Source organism: Gymnoscopelus microlampas, assembly GCF_963454915.1.
Source record: "Gymnoscopelus microlampas genome assembly, chromosome: 7".
Lineage (NCBI taxonomy): Eukaryota > Metazoa > Chordata > Actinopteri > Myctophiformes > Myctophidae > Gymnoscopelus > Gymnoscopelus microlampas.
The window spans coordinates 18,580,845-18,599,995 of NC_139944.1; the positions used below are offsets into that span (position 1 = coordinate 18,580,845).

Genomic DNA, 19,151 nt, shown 5'->3' on the forward strand with positions numbered 1-19,151 from the left:
CACACATTTTTCTTGGAACCATGCCTTCAGGTATTCCTGTTTTCCTGTTTCTGTAGAGTGACATACACACATCCTTTTCCCTTTGTTTGTGGAAATGTGACATTCCTGTGAACCCTCTCCTGTTCACACCTTTCTTCGCAGCAAGCCGGTATAGCCAAGGTCAGGCGTTCACAGGTTGCTTTTTCCCCTCATGACATTCTCACTCCAGCCTTCAACTATAGCCTACACTTTGTGAAATACTCCAACACGGAAATACTTAAAGAGGAATACCACTCATTTTCAACATTGAACTATGTCATTAATACACCTTAGAGCTGTTGTGTGGAAATAAGAACAAAGTCCCTCCCCTTCTGTGTTGCCTAGAACTGGAGAATTGGTTGCTGGGGTCATGTGATCAGTGACATACGGACAATGTACTTTTGGCTCTGCCCTCTAGGCTGCCTCATTCACTAGAATGGGGAATCTCACTTCCAGCTGAAACAGTGCAAAGTTAAGACTTGTTAGAGCATTTTCAGCTTTCAATTGATTTCTATTATCTACACATACTATGTCTTGTGAATCGTGATATATAACCTTATGCCATTATAAACAACTACAAGTTGCACCTTGCCTTGTCTGTTATCCTGTCATGGTAAACAAGATGGCTGCTTCTGTAAAACTGAGCTAGCCCTTTGATTGGCTGGCCGAGTGAGGAACAGCGCCTCTATGGTAGAGATACCATAGATCTCTACGGTATCTCTACCAAGGCCAGCCAATGAGGAAAAAGTGACGAGAAGGCGATGAGAAAGTGACGACTTGTTGCAGCGTCTCTTTACTGATCAGCTCTGCAAACTGATAAAAATAGCACAAGCTCGCAGCACGGCACAAAGTAACGCGCTGAGCTTACACAGCTTACACAGCTTACACAACGCTAAAATCCAAAATGATGCTTTCCCGGTTTTAACAGGTTAAATGATTCAGCAGTGTGGCGAGAAGCCTTCTAGACACTTGAAGTGAAATAATTCAGCAGTGAGTTTACAGCTAGAGGTCGAAGGTCGACTCATTAGAGCGCTCAGCTTCCTACTGACATGGACGGCCTCGGCCTGTATATCTTGAACCATCCATTATGGTTTATCTACCTTATCTGTCTCCCTCTCCTGGTGGAGAGAGGTAATTGCAACAATGTCATAACTACAATAAAGATGACCACACATCTATGTAGTGTCCACCATGAGCCCCCCTGTCTGCTTCAAATAACTTGATTGATATTGTCAAACGGTAGTCCTATACCGACACCAGGGTCTACATTTCTCGATGGAAGAGTAGGGAGACCACCTCCAGCCACAACAGATACCGTCGCTGTCGGGTTGTTTTTTGTTGTTGTAAATGAACACCCTACTTGATCATACTTCGGCATCACACAAAAGCATAGCAAAAGTAACAGTTCCGTAAGCTCGAAACGTGACGCCAAGCGACTCATTTCGAGCTTGTCAATCTGCTACTTTTGCCATCTTTGAATTTTATTCCTGAAAAGTTACAGTTTTGGACATGCTGAGGTTTCCATACGACAGAGAAGATATGCTGGTTATATTGTATGAACATGCTGTACTCTACCATACTGATTGGTACACAACTAGGCCACCCACCTTGGAAAATACAGGGGAAGCAAAACAAAACAAGAACACCGTTCCCAAGTGCAATGACCAACATAATCAGTTTTCGTTCATTCCCCACATGGAGGGCAGTCGTCATGTCTGCCAGCTCCTATTGTTTTTTTTTATTGTTTTCTTTTGACGAGGCAAATGCTATCATGGGCAGCCTTGACACATGACACATGCAAACCATCAATGCTCATCTGCTGGTTGCTTGCATACACACAATTATGCCAAAGCTAATTGGTGTGTCAAATTTATTTGGTGTGGTAGCCCTCTGGTATTTACTCTGTGAAGAGGAATAGCTTGCGTTATCTTGCCAAGAAGTCAATAGAATAAATGAGTTGGCATTTGGCCCAGTAATCATGATAATGCTCAAAAATGTTAATCTTCCACGGTCACTTGGCGGGGGCTGTGTGGTCTTTCATCATGACGGTTGGATGGAAATGCACTGCATACACCTGGCTTTATAAAGCATTGATCATCGAGCTATCTGATACGTTACATGGCGGCTTTCCGACATGTCGCCTTTCCGACGTTAACGAACCCTATACCTAACCCTCACCCTAACCCTAACCGCACGCGGAAGCCACTAGTCGGAGTGGCGAGATGTCGGCATGGAAGACTGTTACCATCTGATCACAGCACACAAGACCTGTATTTCTGCAGTAATGGTCAAAAACTACATTCATGTTATTGTATAGTCTCACCAAGCTGGTTAAAAAGGAAAAACAACAAACAAACAAATAAAAACAAAAACATGTACGTTGTACTTTTGTCAGAGAACCCCTCCTACCAATGAGTCTGGTGTCATCTAAGTCATTGATTCTCAAAGTGAGGTCTGGGGACCCCCAGGGGTCCTTGGGGGGGAAGTTCCAGGGCGTCCCCAGCTAAATGTGTTAATATAGCATCAACAATCATTTTAACCACTTTATCCATTTATACGTTGGCAATTCAAAAATAGCAGATGTACAAGCTCGCAGCGTGGCACGAAGTGACGCACTGTGAGCTTGTACAGTATAACTGCATGTTTTAAACATCGTGAAGTATAGGAAAATTCTGAATAATTTAGATTTTTCTTTTTTTTACACAAATCTTTTCTTCTGGGGGTCCCTGGCACAACATTTTGTTGTTCTAGCCACTGATCTAAGTAGTGGCTAGAACAGCTGAGAAAACGTCCGCTCCCACTGCTTTGGAAACCATTGGTTATAGACTACAGGAAATGTTCAAAATGTTCACATGTAATGAGACTTAATATTACCTCCATATTGGTGTCTCTTTCTTTCTTTCTTTCTTTCTTTCTTTCTTTCTTTCTTTCTTTCTTTCTTTCTTTCTTTCTGCAATGCTGTGATTTATTTTCCAACTCTGAATTATTTCCACCCAGTTCTAGGCCCTACCTTGAATTTATAGATTTGGTACGAGACCTTCTTACATCTGCAATGCAAGACTATGTTGTTTACTTCAGGGGCGCAGCTATGGGTGGGCTTGGGTGGGCCGTGGCCCATCCACACTGAAAGCTGGCCCACCCAATCGAATTAGCAAAAAAACATTTTTGGGATTTTTTTTTAAAATTGAATTTTTTGAAAATAAATCGGTAAAATCAGGCAAAAATTAAATACCATAACCCTAAAACCGAAATAAAGTAACAAAATCCGCCCGAAAAAATGTTCGCGCGCGCACGGACTGGGGACGCATGCATGTGTGTACAATCCGTGCATGCGTGCCCACCCGCTCCCGTCTAGGCCCAGCCTAGCGTTCGGGCTGCGCCACTGGTTTGCTTATGTAACCCCAAAGCATGCAACACTTACTGTACCCTAATAGCCAAACACTGTTATAAAAGGCTTTGAGCATTTCTACCTGCAGGCCATTGTTAACATTCTGTTCCTCACCTCCCTTGTTTTTTCCCTTTTGTCCCCTCAAACTGTTTTCTCCCTCCTTTTCTGGCTGTAGAAAGGGCACCTTGCTGCTGAACAATGGCTTTGCGCTGATAGCGGCCCTGCTGCTGGGCCTGGGGGAGACGGCAGGCTCTTTCGAAATGCTCATTGCTGGCCGTCTCATTATGGGAGTGGACTCCGGTAAGTGCTTCCTCATCAGGAGATAATGAGACTTGTTGTCCGTGTTATGGTGTTGAGCGTATAAGGAGGGTAAGATTGAACCAGTGTGTCCCTAATAGAGCGCAGACCATTTTTTCACGTGTAATCAAAATACCATTAATCCTGCCGGCGTGTGTACCTTTCTATACTGACATTGATTAAAACCAACATAACTGTGTGTATTTGCTCCCACTCTTTTGTGCTCTTGTTTATTTTTTTCTGGTCCTCCTGATAATCAATCCTCCCACTGGCTCATAGTGATTCGTAAACGAGATGACTATCGACACATACCCACTAATGAATGCATGATATACAGTACAGTGCAGACCTGGACAAGACACTCGACTGGGGGAACAAAAATATATTTCAAAAATGTAATCTTCTTTCTGGAAACATGTCTTTCCCTGAGTGACTTACAAAGTGCAAGGTCAGAATAATGAACCCTAGTCCTGTTTTCCACCAACAACGAAACAGCTCTCAGCAGAGATCTACAGGCTTTGTAGATAGGCTATTTTTGGTACAGAGTACAGAGTACAGAGCCAATGGTCAAGTTTACTAAGTATTGAAGGTTTAAGTGGTTAAATGTCTGAAAATACTTGGATCCAACATATTAAACTAGATGGTGTGTAAAATAAATAAAGTGGTTAAATAATTAACCACTATTAAACCCCAGCATCTGAATTCTGGGCAAAACTCTTGCAGAAAATAGCAGATCTACAAGCTCTCAACACTTTGTGTTGCAATGTGTTGTGAGCTTGTAGATCAGCTATTTTCAGCAATTTTTTTTTATGTAGAGCAAAAACAGAAAATACACTAGCATAGACCCCTGAGGGACTCCGGTCAACCAAGTACAGGGTTAAGTGGTTAATGATGTGGGCCAGGTTATCAATATATTGCATTGGGTGAGTCCGTCTTCTTTGCACAGAGATGAGCGGTGAGGAGAGCGGGAGGGAGAGAAAAATAGATGCATGCGTTTCAATTAGTAGTAGCCTAGCACTTTATTACCGATAGAATATCTTAAAATACCTCTCATCCTGTAAGAATGTTGTGAACCCATTGTGTCCTGGCTTTCTTTATCTGTCTCTGCTCAATGGACAACAACACAACAGCCATTAATATCCATAGAGCTCTGACACAAGGACGCACGGGAAGCACAGACAGCAGCGTCTGTCATGCTTTAATTGGTGTTTTAAGAACATAAATGAGAATGAGTGAGTGACTATTAAGTCGATATTTCAAGATATCACATATGTGGATACTGCTAGATGGTCCTAAACATTCACTTTTCCACTGTAGAAAATGGTTTGCGACTCCAATCCGTCATTGAAAGACCATAAAGCTGTGCATAAAGCGCAGCTTCTTTTAAAGGGAATGGGAGAAGATACTGGTTTAATGAACGTAACACCCCAAAACACACCCATGACTAATTCAGAGGCTTAGTACAACCCCTTTTAGCGCTGTGCACCTGGCTTTGCACCCAGATAGCGTGCCATCTAATGACAAAAATTGTCTTAGACACAACCCCGGATGCAATTTGAGCCCTGCATTTTAGACTGTGTGCCATAAGTCGTCTGGGGCCAGAAACCTTTCTCATACAGACAATGTTTGGTACTGTATACTGAAGCTGACGCAGTTTCACTAACAAGTGAAACACACTGTGATAGCATATGAGAGCAGTGATTCATTTTAATTAGTCAAAGCAGGACAGTGAAAAATAAACGTGTCACCATTTTGACAAAGAAATTATTTATTTGCTACTAGTAGAAGCAGTTGTATAAAGTAACTTAAGTACATTTACTCAAGTAAATTTAGAATTCCGCACTTTTTACTTGTAACAGAGTATTTCTACATTGCAGTATTGCAGTATATTCCATCCCGGAATCAAAATCAATCTTTATTGTCACATCACATAAGTAAAGTGGGTGGAATTCTTAGTTGTGAGGGCTCATCATTGCAGATAAACGATAGTCATATAGACGGGTTTCCTGTTTGTAAACATGAGAGGATATGCGTGCGCAGTGGAGGGGTGAGCCTATAGAGGGCGCTATTACCCGCAGCAGCTCTGGTCAAATCTACATTCATAAAATAAATGGTCTTCACCGGGTTTAATGAAAGATTAAATTATGCAGTTTGTAATATCTTGTTTACTCAATAAATTTTATTTGTCGGAAGTTGGATCTGTTCGTCTTTTATTTGTATACAATAGCAGCATTATGCCTTTTAAGCCTATAATAGCAGCATTATGCCTATCTAACTCCCAAACACAACAACAGAGTTCGTTCTACCCCGGGCATGCGCAGATTGCGCATTCTGCTCTGTGATGACATCGCGCGGAAACCTGTCTATAATAAAAGAGAGAGGAGAGGCATAAAGTGCATACTATAGGACTAATCTGCACTGAGTAGAAGTGATGTGAAGGGGGGCAGAAGGAGTTTCTCCTCTCTGTAATGGACCAGCAGAATGCACCAGAGCTAACTGTACTAAAGAGAAAATCAGTCACTCTTCACCTGTAATTTGCTCATCCGCACCATTATGTCTGTAATGGTAATGGAGCATTATTGATCTGCCTTTTATCCGCTTGTCACTTGATGGCCACCATAGAAAGGACGGGAAGGCCAGCGCTATTGACCTCCTATAATTTGTGTAAGAGGCATTTACTGTAGGAGGTCATATTTGCACTACTGCATGTGTCCAAATTATTTGATACATTGCCCAAGCCACAGCCGGGGGCCTTACACTAGGGTTCGCCTAGGCCTCCAAATCACTAAATCCGACACTGATTAAAATTGGAATTTTAATTACTTCCTGTAAATGCAAAAGTTCTGCGTGATGACTGACTATTATGAATATAAATACATATTGATTCCATTCACCTGTTTGATTCCCATAGCTCACATTCCACATAAGATTTTAATTAGGGAGACGCTCTTGGGCTGCTACGTTATTTATCCAAATCAAGATGGTGCATTACTCATTTTAAACTTAAAGTTATACAATGCAGGTCCACAAATAACGATTTTTAGCAGCCTCTGCTGGTCATTACCGTCACTGCAGGCCGTTCGTTTATTCCTCTGTTACCCAGAATTCCATTTGTTTTCACCCGAAGACGGAAGCGTTTCAAAAAGCGTTCTTTTAGTAGTTTTATACGATCTGTGGATCGTTTCTCTTAGCCAGTGGAGCTTTAGTTACCGTGAGCTGTGTTTTCTTTTTCTGTTGTTTTTCGATCTTCAAATCATACAATCTCTTAAAATCAGTGTGAGTTTCCTTTTTGTTATTAGCGCGGTAGTTCCTGGCCAAACAGGAAACCGGTGCGGTTGTTCCTGGCCAAACAGGAAACCGGTGCATTTCCGCTTCCGTTTTCCGGCCAGATGACGTCATTTTCGCGGGAAAGTCCCCCCGACACCGTTCAATAGAAAATATATAAATAAAAGGCTTTCGTGGGTGAAATTCATGCAGTGGGTGTTGTGAAACATTTGCCACTCACAAAAGATATACAATTTAACTTTAGTTTTATTGAAAAAGTTACCTAGTATTACTTTAATCAGTACACTAAAATATGTATATGAAAACATGATAGATTAGAAATAAGCAACTTGGTAACAAACATGCTGCGCACATTGGTCTCTCTCTCCCTTGAGCAGTGTGCATTTGCAGGCTACAAACAGTTGCCTCTGGTCCACACACACGGGTGCAGCATAGAGGGGTGCAGTGAGTGAGATTCTACCATGCCATAGCCTGAAGGGATGGAACTTTCTGATTGGTTGTGAGGCCGTTTCAGACTGAAACTTCAAAATAAAATGACCTTTAAAGATCCAGTGCAATGACATTTTTGTCATTTTATTTTGAAGTTCAGTCTGAAACGCTGTCTCAACCAATCCGAAGGTCCCATCCCTTCAGGCTATGGGACGTTGGAATCTCAATGGGCTAGTGTTTGTTTACATGTGAGAGTGAGGCGGCCAGTTAAGCACGTATGCTACTACGTGGCTTATTTCTAACCTATAATGTTTTCAGATACATATTTTGATGTGCAGATTAAGTTTAAAATGAGTAATACACCGTCTGGATGTCATCTTGAATGAGATTCAAAACAGAGTAGCTCTGTAATTAAAATCAGCTGTGTTTGAAGAACGTGCAGCTATGGGAATCAAACAGGTGGATGTAATCAAGATTCATTTATATTCATGAAAGTTGATCTATGTAATAACGCAGCGCGTTTTCGTTTACAGGAGGTAATTAAAATTGGCTTTTTAGGGACTTTTGATATAAAAATAAGTTTAGGTCACATTCAATAGGTTTGTAAAGGGGAGGAATGGATGCCCCCAAAAAGGGGCTATGGCTTTGGCGGTGACATCTTTTCCGGTATATAGGCTTGTAACAACAATTATTAAATATAATGTGCATTTGTCACAGGCTCTATGCACAGCAGCCATTTTGGAGAGAAATTGGGCCTCTTCCTTACTTCCTTCACAGGTGTTACCAATGATACTAATTGAAGATTCTGGTCATACATAGTCAGGGTGCTGATATTGTGCATGTTGGCTCACTGGAAACACTCTGCTATACCAGTGGGTCTCAAAGTGTGGTCCAGGTACCCTCATGGTTCCTTGGCGGGGGGGGGGGGGGGGGGGGGTCTAAATGTCCCCTTAAAGGTGTGTAACTCGTTCCATTTGTACACTCAAATGGACTCAAATGTGGGGGTCCTTGAAATTAAAAGGTTTGAGACCCACTGTGCTATCATTGGTAACACCTGTGAAGGAAGTAAGGGAGAGGACCAATTTCTTTCCAATATGCATAGAGCCTATAGACGAATCCACAGACGCGCTGCCTGTAGGCAGCCATAGCTGCGGTGTCAACGCTCCGCACCGCGACACCGCAGCAATGGCCGCCTACAGGCAAGCGCGTCTGTGGATTCGTCTATATTGCAGCCCTACAGTAAGTACAATCAGTTAACATTTAGTTTGTGTTGATGTGTTTTTCCTGGCAGGTATAGCTCTCAGCGCCCTGCCCATGTACCTGGGAGAGATCTCCCCCCGTCACGTCAGAGGCTCCATTGGCCAGTTCAACTCCATCCTCATCTGCTTAGGGGTGTTCACTGGACAGGTGCTGGGACTGCCGGAGCTGTTTGGACAGGTCGGTCTTCTTACGCGTTTTATTCCACTTTTTTACTGATGTAAATGGTGATCTTTACTTCAGAACACATGAATCAGGTTGATATAGAGGCATCATTTCAGAAGAAAACAAAACACACACTTTTTTTTTAGGGTGGGTAGGCCTAATATATATCCCATTTAGACCTGGAAAGACTATATGTTGTTATACCTTTCAAGCCGGTAACACCTCTGTGTCATGTTAGCTGTTGCTATACTGTACTGTGTATCGTTGCTGTCGGGCAGAAACCTCTTATCTCCATATTTTAACTTTTTGAGTTTTTTCGTAAATTCATTATGAATCATACTACAGCGTCACACAAAAGCACCAAAAGTAGCAGATCTGCTATTGGGTGACACATTTTTTTGTAACACATTTTTTCACCCCGTGCCAATTGCCTACAGTAAGTAATCTTGGGCGCTACTCTCCCTCTGCTAGCCTGGGGAGAGCCCCGAACTGAGCTCATGCTTCCTTCAAATGCATGAGGAGTGAGCAGGCCGCTTCTTATCACCTGACATGGGGGAGTTTCCCCGGTTGGACGTAGCGCATGGAAGGAACACGTTATTCCAACCAGTTCCTTTCCCCTCCATCAGGCGCCCCGGCTCCAGGGCAGTATAGTGACCAGGATTACTGCATTTTTGTGAGGGTACCTACCCTAGGGACACGGGGAGAACATGCAGACACTTAATTTGACACTTAATACTTACCTTTTATACAGTATAGAGTTACATAAAGATTTTATCTTTATAGCCGAGAAGAAAGGAAGAGCCCTGATTGGTGCTTTGACTCACTGATCTCACGTAACGCCCACTGGCTCTTTCCCCATCATCACCAACCTCTTCGTCATCACCTTCCACTTGAGTAATAACCTCACGTTCCCACCCAATGTACGACGTGATGGGTCCAATCGTTCCCATGTTTCAAGCAGCCATCAAGTTTAAATTAGTTTAAATCGCGTTTACCCTCTGGGAAAGGTTAACCCACTAAAACCGGGAAAGAATCTGTGTAATTTTAGATTTTTGCGTTGGTTATTCAAAAATAGCAGACATACAATCTCACAGCGCATCACTTCGTGCCGCGCTGCGAGCTTGTAGATCTGCTATTTTGACAAATCTCGAAAGTATGAGAACTACTTGATTTAGAAGGCATTTGTAGAATCGGCCTCAGGTCTTAATGGTTTAATACACTTTCTTCCCTGGCTGCATGTCCAATGAACATGGGTGGCCCTGGTCTACGGCTGTCATGCTAATCCCCACAGGGGAGCCATTTCTCCCCACCTCTCTCCACAATTACTCACCATGCCACATTTTCCCCTATTTATCAGTTAGGGCTCTAAACAGACAGTAGCTCCCTCCAGGCACAGATTATTGGCTTAGCCCATTAAAACCAGGAACGCATCTTTGGAACCATTTAAACCATTATTTTATACTTTGGCTATTCAAAAATAGCAGATCTACAAGCTCATAGCGTGGCACCGAGTGCAGTGCTATGAGCTTGAACAATGTATTTGGTCGCGGACCCTCATCTCAAAATATTTTGTTCCAATATTATTCATCGCGACCCCCTGTTTGTTTGTTACAGGCCATTGAATATAGCATGTCTCGTCAAAAAATGCAGGGAGAAAAAAAGATACAGCCGTTTCCCCAAATACGCTAAGCAGAAAGTTAATGGTGGTGGAGATCTTTCGATCATGTGATCTCATGGATCTGTGTGACTTGAGGATGAAAATGGTCACTTGTGTGTTAGAGAACAGCGCCATCTGGTGGAAAACCGCTGAAAACAAAAAAGTCGTAGAAGTCGTCTTTGGCAGTCTGGGCCTTTGGGAAAAAAAGTCGTCCTTGGCAGTGAATGAGTTAATATCAACTAGACCATACCCGGTGAAGTGTGCAGGCGAAAGTAGTTGCAATCGTGGGGTTATTGCATGTCCTGTCGCGTGAGCAGTGTGCTTCCCCAACTCGTTTCACTCAACTCGCCTGTCTCTCCCCGCACCCGCCCCGCCCCCCGCTACTGAGACCGGGGGTAAAAAGTCCACGCTGTAGACACACATAGGCGCGACGCGACGCATGCGCAGTTTGATCAAGAGTCCACCATTGTTTGACACATAAACGCTAATAAGAAGCTGAGATTTGATGAAATTGAAAAACGGGCTTCACAGTTAAGTTCAGATGGTAATGGTCAATGGCTGTGTGCAAAATCAGAGCAATTGCTCCAGCCTCTGAGGAGAACCGGGTAGCAGCTTCACCACTACAGACAGAGGTTACTAGAATTATAGTAGGATGCATTGCTGTATTGGAATTTAGAACATTTCCAAAAAACATATTAAAAAAGAATAACTGTGACGCACTGTGAACTTGTACATCAGCTATTTTCACAATTATTTTCCTGATCCCAAGAGTCCCTTCCTATAGAAATGTGCTGGAGTCAACAGTACCATTTTTATATTTGAAATGTAGCGCAGTGAAATTCATGTGCTTGCAAAAAAGAAACATAGCACAACAATTTTGGACATTTGTGTTTGGTAGATTATGTGTCTGTTGTAACAATAGACCCCTTAACAGACGACGTCACACTGATAAGAACCAGTATGCGTGCAATGAAACCCATTCTGTCAGGTCTCGCTAGGATGCGCCTCACCAGCCAACACACAAGAGGGGGTTGGGGTGTGCTGAAACCAGCGCACCCCGAAACAACAGGTTGAGAATTGATTGCATGCAACAATCACCTGTGCATCCAGTCTCAATATTGGTAAACAAATAATTGGTCTATGCTTCTTGGCAATAACTTTTATAACGTTGGAAAGCCTGTTTATTTCTCTTTTAATACACTTTCTTTCCCTGGCTGCATGTCCAATGAACATGGGTGGCCCTGGTCTACTGCTGTCATGCCATTTCTCTCCATCCCGCTCCACAATTGCTCACCATGCCACATTTGCCACATTCTCCCCTACTGTATCTACCAGCTCACAGCTTGTACATTTGCTATTTTTTGGGGGAAAAATAACACATGGGGGGGTCCCTGGCACACATGCAGGTCCGCGGCCAAATATATATTGTGAGGTTCCTTGGCACGAAAAAGTTTGAGAACCACTGATTTAGAAGGCATTTGTAGAATCGGCCTCAGGTCTTAATGATAGTTAAATAGGGCCCCGTTTGTGGGGCACATGCGTTTTTGGGATGAGCAGCACATAGTATATGGGTTGTTCCCTCCCTGCCAATGCCCAACAGCTTATTCTGTCCCGGCCACAGGTTGAGAACCAGTGATATAAGATTATGAATTCACAATGTGAAGAAAAAAAATCACACACACACAGGCACACACGCGCATGCGCGTGCACACACACACACACACACACACACACACACACACACACACACACACACACACACACACACACACACACACACACACACACACACACACACACACAATGTGGAGAAAATAATGGGGAAAAAATCATTAAAGGATTGAGTTTCGTGGCCTACTGGCAGTACGTGTGCACAATAAAATTTGGCACTGATTGGTGCAGTGGGTTATTATGGGATTAGCTGCACACACACAAAACATGGTAGGGGAAATGCTTTAGCCAACATGTCTATGGACAAACTTCCCCCCATAGGAGCCACGCCGTAAAAAAAAAAGAAGCTGAATTCACTTGCCTAAATTGCTTTCCCCAGTTCAGGCCATCATGTAATCCCCCTGCCTTCTCTTGCCAGTTATGTGTTGCGTGTTCAGAAAGTGTGAGAACATTGTGCTCCAAATGTGAGTCATGACCTTAACACAGCCCTGTGTTGCTGTCACCATTTATAGTGGGTGCTAGCTAGGCCACATTGATCTATTACTAAGCCATACATTTCGAGAAAGCGAATGTAACAAATGCCTGTTTACGAGTGGCTCAGGAGGTAGATCGGCCGTCTGGGAACAATGAACAATAGTATATCGTCTCTGTCAGGTGGAAAACTCACGTTTTGGACTCATGTCCAAAAGCGTTACTGTTCAGGATTATTGTTTTTTTAAGTAGCAGATCTACAAAAAGCGCCGCGTTTCGAGGGGGTCCTCGGATAGATCAGTTACTAATAATTAATACAAAACATGCATTGACCAGTTTAAAAGCCCTATTTTATACTTTGTCTGGTCAACAATACACGCTCACAACGCATCGTGAGCGTGTAGATCAGCTATCTTCAACGACAAATTTGAGCATTTTTGCAGATTAGTACTTTTAGGCTGGTATTTTAAATATATTGTCATGCCAAAACTTGTACTTTAAGTCCAATTTTTAATACAGGACTTTTTTTGTTGGTATTTCTATATTGTGGTATTCCTACTTTTGGGTCAAATGCAGAGACGTAATTTCTCACAAATAAAGGTTCATTATTATTAATTGCATTCATTAAATTTAAGCACACCCTTGACCCTGTGTCAAGGGTGTACTTAAATGTGCTTATACATCAAGCTTGTCTGCAGTATAAATCCCCAGTGTCAAATTCAACCTGAAAGTGGACCAATAATAAAATGTCCTTTCCCCTTCATTAAGTGAGAGCAGAAACGAGAAGAATGGCCTCTCCTTCTGTGCTCTCTCTTCTCACTTTATTGGATTGGCATTGAAGGTTATGTCCCCATGTGGCACTACATCCATTTGATGGATATCGTGGAACTAGTTCTATTCTTGGTACAGTTCATCTTGTTACGTCAAAGGGGAAATGTATCCGATGTCATTTCAACGTGTGGGTTGACGTGTCTATTTCTTTTCTTTTTTCCCCCCTCCCCTTTTCTCCCCAATCGCAGTCATTATTAATTGATTCCTCCCCACACACATGTGTGTGTTGTCACTGCTGTTGTATCCTACTGACTCACCTGCCAGTGAGGAGCCCCCACAGGGAGGACATAGATCCTTTGTTCTACTCCTCCCGCCCAACACTCCCTGCTGACATGTACCGCTGCAGCCTGTAGGAGTACGTGCAGTGACATATATCACCCTCCCCGCCCGGCTTCCCTCCCTCCCCCCCGAACACGGTCCAGTTGTGTTCGTATAGCCGGATGCACCACGGACCGGTGGATTCAAACCCCCGGCCTCTGTGGTGCTGGTGGTGCAGGCACTTTACCACTGCACCACCCGAGCGCCATTGTATCAGTATTTCTCTCGGTTGTAAACTAAAGAATGACAATATTGCCACCTGACCCCAGTGCTTATGAAAACCATTAGCTTATAGATATTTCAATAAGCAGCACGATGAGGACATACTGCTTGGACTGTTGCTTGGACTAAGATGCGGTAACTAACACGCAGTGGTGTAAAGTAGCTAAGTACATTTACTCAAGTACTGTACTTAAGTACAATTTTTAGGTACTTTTACTTTACTGGAGTGTAGAAAGTGTGAGTACTTTTCCACCACTGCTAATAAGAAATTAAAATGCAACCTATTTAATGCTGAGTTCACGTCAGCAGCTACAAAGATACAGGCTGCCATTCTTTTTCAATAGGAGCAGAAGACATGGAGTTACGAAGATACAGCCAACGCTTGTAGCTGCTACAAACGCTACGACTACAATGCCACAAAAAAAGTTAAGCTGCTTTCAACTTCAGCTACAAAGACACAAAGCTACAAATATGCTGTGTAGCTGTGTAGCTTTGTATCCGCCAGTGTGAACGCAGCATGATATAATTCACTATTCATTAATTTTGTAATTTATCAGAAAGCCAAGCTTCTTTAAATCCAGAATCATCAGTCCCTAGATCAATGTGTACTTGGGGCAGTGAAAGCAGAAATCAATATGCGTATATATATATATATATTTTGGTTGGGGGGGGATCAATTGGCCCTTTGAACTCCAAATCCCTTGGCCTTCACTGTAATTCCTCTGTGATATTTTCAGAGGATTTAGGACAACGCTGAGTGGACACGTATCTGTTTTTTTACTTGTTTCTTTTCTATCCTCCGCTCCGCACTGACATTTATACAGGCGTGGCGGAAAAGGGCCTTTGGAATGCACCTAATCATTTTTCATTCATACATCCATCCATCATATCACCCTTTAGACCAGCTTCATAAATATCCGATGGAACGGCATGCGCTTCATGCAGTGGCTACGCGTTCACATGTCCTGTTTGTTTGTCCTTTATAGGCCCGGCCTATTTGTTAGCCATTTTTGAGATGGAGATGGAGGAGTGCGGACATGGTGCGTGACATATCTGACCATTTGTCGTTTGCTGACCTTAACGTCGCGAGATGAGATTCATAAGGGTTTCATGTCCTTCGAGGCTTCTGGCGATGGCAACTGATCGACAAATGTCAGTCGGTATCAGGTGCGGAATGACAATAAGCTTTTGACACAATTGGTCAATTTGTTATCTTTTAACCCATTCAATCCGGGAACGCATCTGTGTCAGTCTTTTATACTTTGGCTATTAAAAAGAAGCAGATATACAAGCTCATAGCGTGGCACGAGTGCCGCACTATGAGCTTGTAGATCTGCTATTTTTGAAAAATCTTGAACATTTGTGCAAATCTATGAATACCGTAAATTTCGGACTATAAGCCGCGACTTTTTTTCCCATTTTTCGACCCTGCGGCTTATATAACGGTGCGGCTTATCTATGGATTTTTATAGCTAACGGCCACTAGGGGACCTCCTAAATCTAGGGATTTTACACCCGCGGCTTATAGTCCAGTGCGGCTTATATATGTACAAATCATTCAATTTAGCTGCTGCGGCTTATATTCAGGTGCGGCTTATATTCAGGTGCGGCTTATAGTGCGAAAATTACGGTATATATTTTAAAGGGATAATCTTTGCTTCTGGAGGTCCCTGGAACAAAATATTTTCAGATGGGGGTCTTTGGCCAAATGCATATAATTTTGTGGGTCCTTGACATGAAAAAGTTTGAGAACCACTGATATAGCTACATACGTTTTTTTCAGAAAACTGTTTTTTAGAAGACATTTGTATTACTGTATGTTCCCGGATTGAATGGGTATTTAGAAGACATTTGTAGATATGTTCCCGGATTGAATGGGTTAATGACAACCGCTCTTAACATCCATATATGGCTGCATCCCCTGACCTCCAACCCAGCAGTAGCGCGCACACATGTTTATTGTGGCTTCACTGCATGAACAAGATGTCAACCAGCCTCTGTTTGGGAACTTTTCCCGGGAGGCATGACCCCTCATCAGCATGCCTCAAGCATGACTCCACAATGACAAATCTACCAACAAGTTGCTTTAATGTGATTCTTATCCACATACAGTCCCTGCCACATGCCCACTATGGCTTCCCGTATAGCGTGTAGAGTGTAAACAGATGGAAAATTGATGGGTTGTCAGCGTGACATCTGGTGACGATCCCTGAAGGACAGATGTGATCTGCTCTGCGGGGAGAGAATCCATGGTATCTGGATTTAGCGTGTGTTTGTTTGCTTATTTATTTATTTAGGATGAGCATGATCATTCTGACTGACCTTGGATGTATTGCAATTTGCCTTGCTCCAGCGGACCCTAAGCCCACAGCGGCCAGATACGCCCCCGGGCTATAATATAGCCCGACCAATCCCTTCTCTGTGGCAAAGAAGCGCATGTTATGTGCCAGTCTTCTTTAGATTGGATTATATTGGATTAGATAGACCGTTATTGATCCTGCAGGGGGATTATTCAATCGCCAGAGGCGGTAAAACAGTAAGTACAGAATACAGATACAGAGAGAAGTACTGTAAGATACAGCAAGGATAGTGCCAAACATTTTTTTTTAAAAGGCTAACGGTCTAAAAAAAACAAAACGGGTGGAAACGTCCAAAAGTGTTCCTTTTCAGATTTTTTTTTTTTTTAAATGACAAAAGCAGCAGATCCGCAAGCTCGAAACGTGTCGCTTCGCACCACGTTTCGAGCTTGCGTTTTTCATAAGCCCAGAGTGCCAATGACGTCGCCGACGTCATAAAAAAAGAATAAAATAAATTAAAAAAAATATATATGTTCAGAACCCAAGATATCATGATTTGAAGATTTGCTGCTCCATTCACTTCTTGTTTAACTTCTTGCTGAAAAAGGCTGTATCTCGGCTCCTAAGCACTTGTACAATGTATTTTTGGCCTTGGTACAGGGGTGATAAAGCCAGAAATAAGTTTGGCACTGAATGAGTTAATGATCAGTAATTATTGTCCATAAACATGATACACATGATTCCGCAATGGACATTCTGCATAATGGGTGCCTTTACTTTTGCTACTTTAACTACATTGTGATGCTAATACTTTTGTACTTTGACTCAAGTAAGATTTTGACTGCAGAACCTTTACTTGAACAAAGTATTTTTACACTGTGATATTGTTACTTTTACTTAAGTAAAAAAAAATATATATATTCTGAGTAGCTCTTCCACGCTGACCTGTCTCTTACACTTCCATGCCAAGCCTTGTCACTGGTACAAGATAACATCAGGAGAATGTTGACTGGTCCTTGTCACTTCAATTTGTCTCAAATCTAATCAGTTCTTTCTCAAATTGCCTGGGTTGTCATGGTAGCCAAAATAATGGGTAACTTGATCTGGCCAGCATTTTCATTATACAGTTTACTGTACCTTAGCATGATGGAATGTTAATTCCTCAATCCATTCAATCAGGGAACGCATCTGTCATTTTACATTTCTTTGGCTATTCAAAAATAGTAGATTAGCGCGGCACCAAGTGCCGCACTATGAGCTTGTAGATCTGCTATTTTTTTTAAATCATGAACATTTTGCACATTTTTGAATATTTATATACTATATGTTACTCAAATCTTTGCTTCTGGAGGTCCCTGGAACAAAATATTTGACAAATGTTCACTTTAAAAAAATATATATTCAAAGATTTGCACAAATTTTCACAATTTTTCAAAAATAGCAGATATGCAAGCTCATAACTATGAGCTTATATATCTGTTATTTTTGAATAGCCAAAGAAATCTAAAATGACAGAGAGGCGTTCCTGGATTGAATGGGTTAATCACCTAAGAATGCACAACCGTTCGGAAGCACCCGTTTTCACCAATTTACTGTACATTTTATACCTCTTTAATACAGATGATGGTAATCACCTGTACTTACAGGTTACCTGCACTGAGGTGGCTAGAACTCACTGGTGACCTAAGAGAACCTTTTGTGTTTTTTCGTAAATTAGCGCCCTACTTGATCATACTACAGTGTCACACAAAAGCATCAAAAGTAGTAGATCCGCTTGGAGCTTGTTGATCCGACAGAGACGACATTACTATGGTTCCAAACGTCACACATAACAAATACCTAAACATGACAGGTTCATTAAGTATTAATCTATCAGCGCATTTCCAAACTACAAGACCATGAGTCCCATGATCATTCCAATGCTTTATTAGGGAATATATTATGCACTCTCTTTCTATCTCTCTATGGCACTCTCTCTGTCACTCCCTCACTATGACACACACACACACACACACACACACACACACACACACACACACACACACACACACACACACACACACACACACACACACACACACACACACACACACACACACACACACACATATACACACATATACTGTACACACACACACACACACACACACACACACACACACACACACACACACACACACACACACACACACACACATACACACACACATACACACACACACACACACACACACACACACACACACACACACACACACACACACACACACACACACAGACACCACAGGGAAGCATAACCGCTAATTTAATTGTAGCTTTGTTTGGTATGTTTTAATTGTGTGTTTTAATTATTTAGCCGGATTACTGCGGGAGAGAGATGCTATCGAGGGAGCAGTTAACTTTGTATCTGCTGAAGAGCATAGCAGGGTGGCCATAAAACATTCACAATTAAACGGGTGAGGGGAAATCAAGAGGAAGCTTAAAACGCTTGTTGCCATTATAGCTGGAATGATTTTCACCATGCAGGCGCCCGCCCTGGCTATGTGCTTTATCTGCTAGTAATTAATGCAAGGGAAAACAAATTAATGAGGCATGTACTTATCTTAAAAGGTTCAATACTGCTGAGGTTTTACTATAATGTTCTGTGTAGTTATTTACATGAAACACATACAGTATAATGAACTCGGGCTGAACTTTCAAGCCTGCAGTTGTATCTCCTTAGATGCTGAAACAGCTTTTCTGTAAAGGTCAGATTTACTATTGGAATCACCATATTGGCCAAACAGGCTTGCATATACAAGTGCGGTACTATACATGTACTGTGTACAAGGAGTTTGGTTGGGCC

At 42.3% G+C, this 19,151-nt stretch overlaps 1 protein-coding gene across 1 annotated transcript in view; it reads left to right on the forward strand.

Annotated features, from left to right (window-relative positions):
* Positions 1-19,151, forward strand: part of slc2a9l2 (solute carrier family 2 member 9, like 2) — a gene marked incomplete at both ends in the record, with an annotated part of 177,024 nt that overhangs the window by 20,970 nt on the left and 136,903 nt on the right. The window contains 2 exons of the mRNA XM_084061743.1: positions 3,582-3,706; positions 8,709-8,854. Of these exons, the coding sequence (XP_083917869.1) occupies positions 3,582-3,706; positions 8,709-8,854 (271 nt within the window). The remainder of the gene's footprint in view (positions 1-3,581; positions 3,707-8,708; positions 8,855-19,151) is intronic.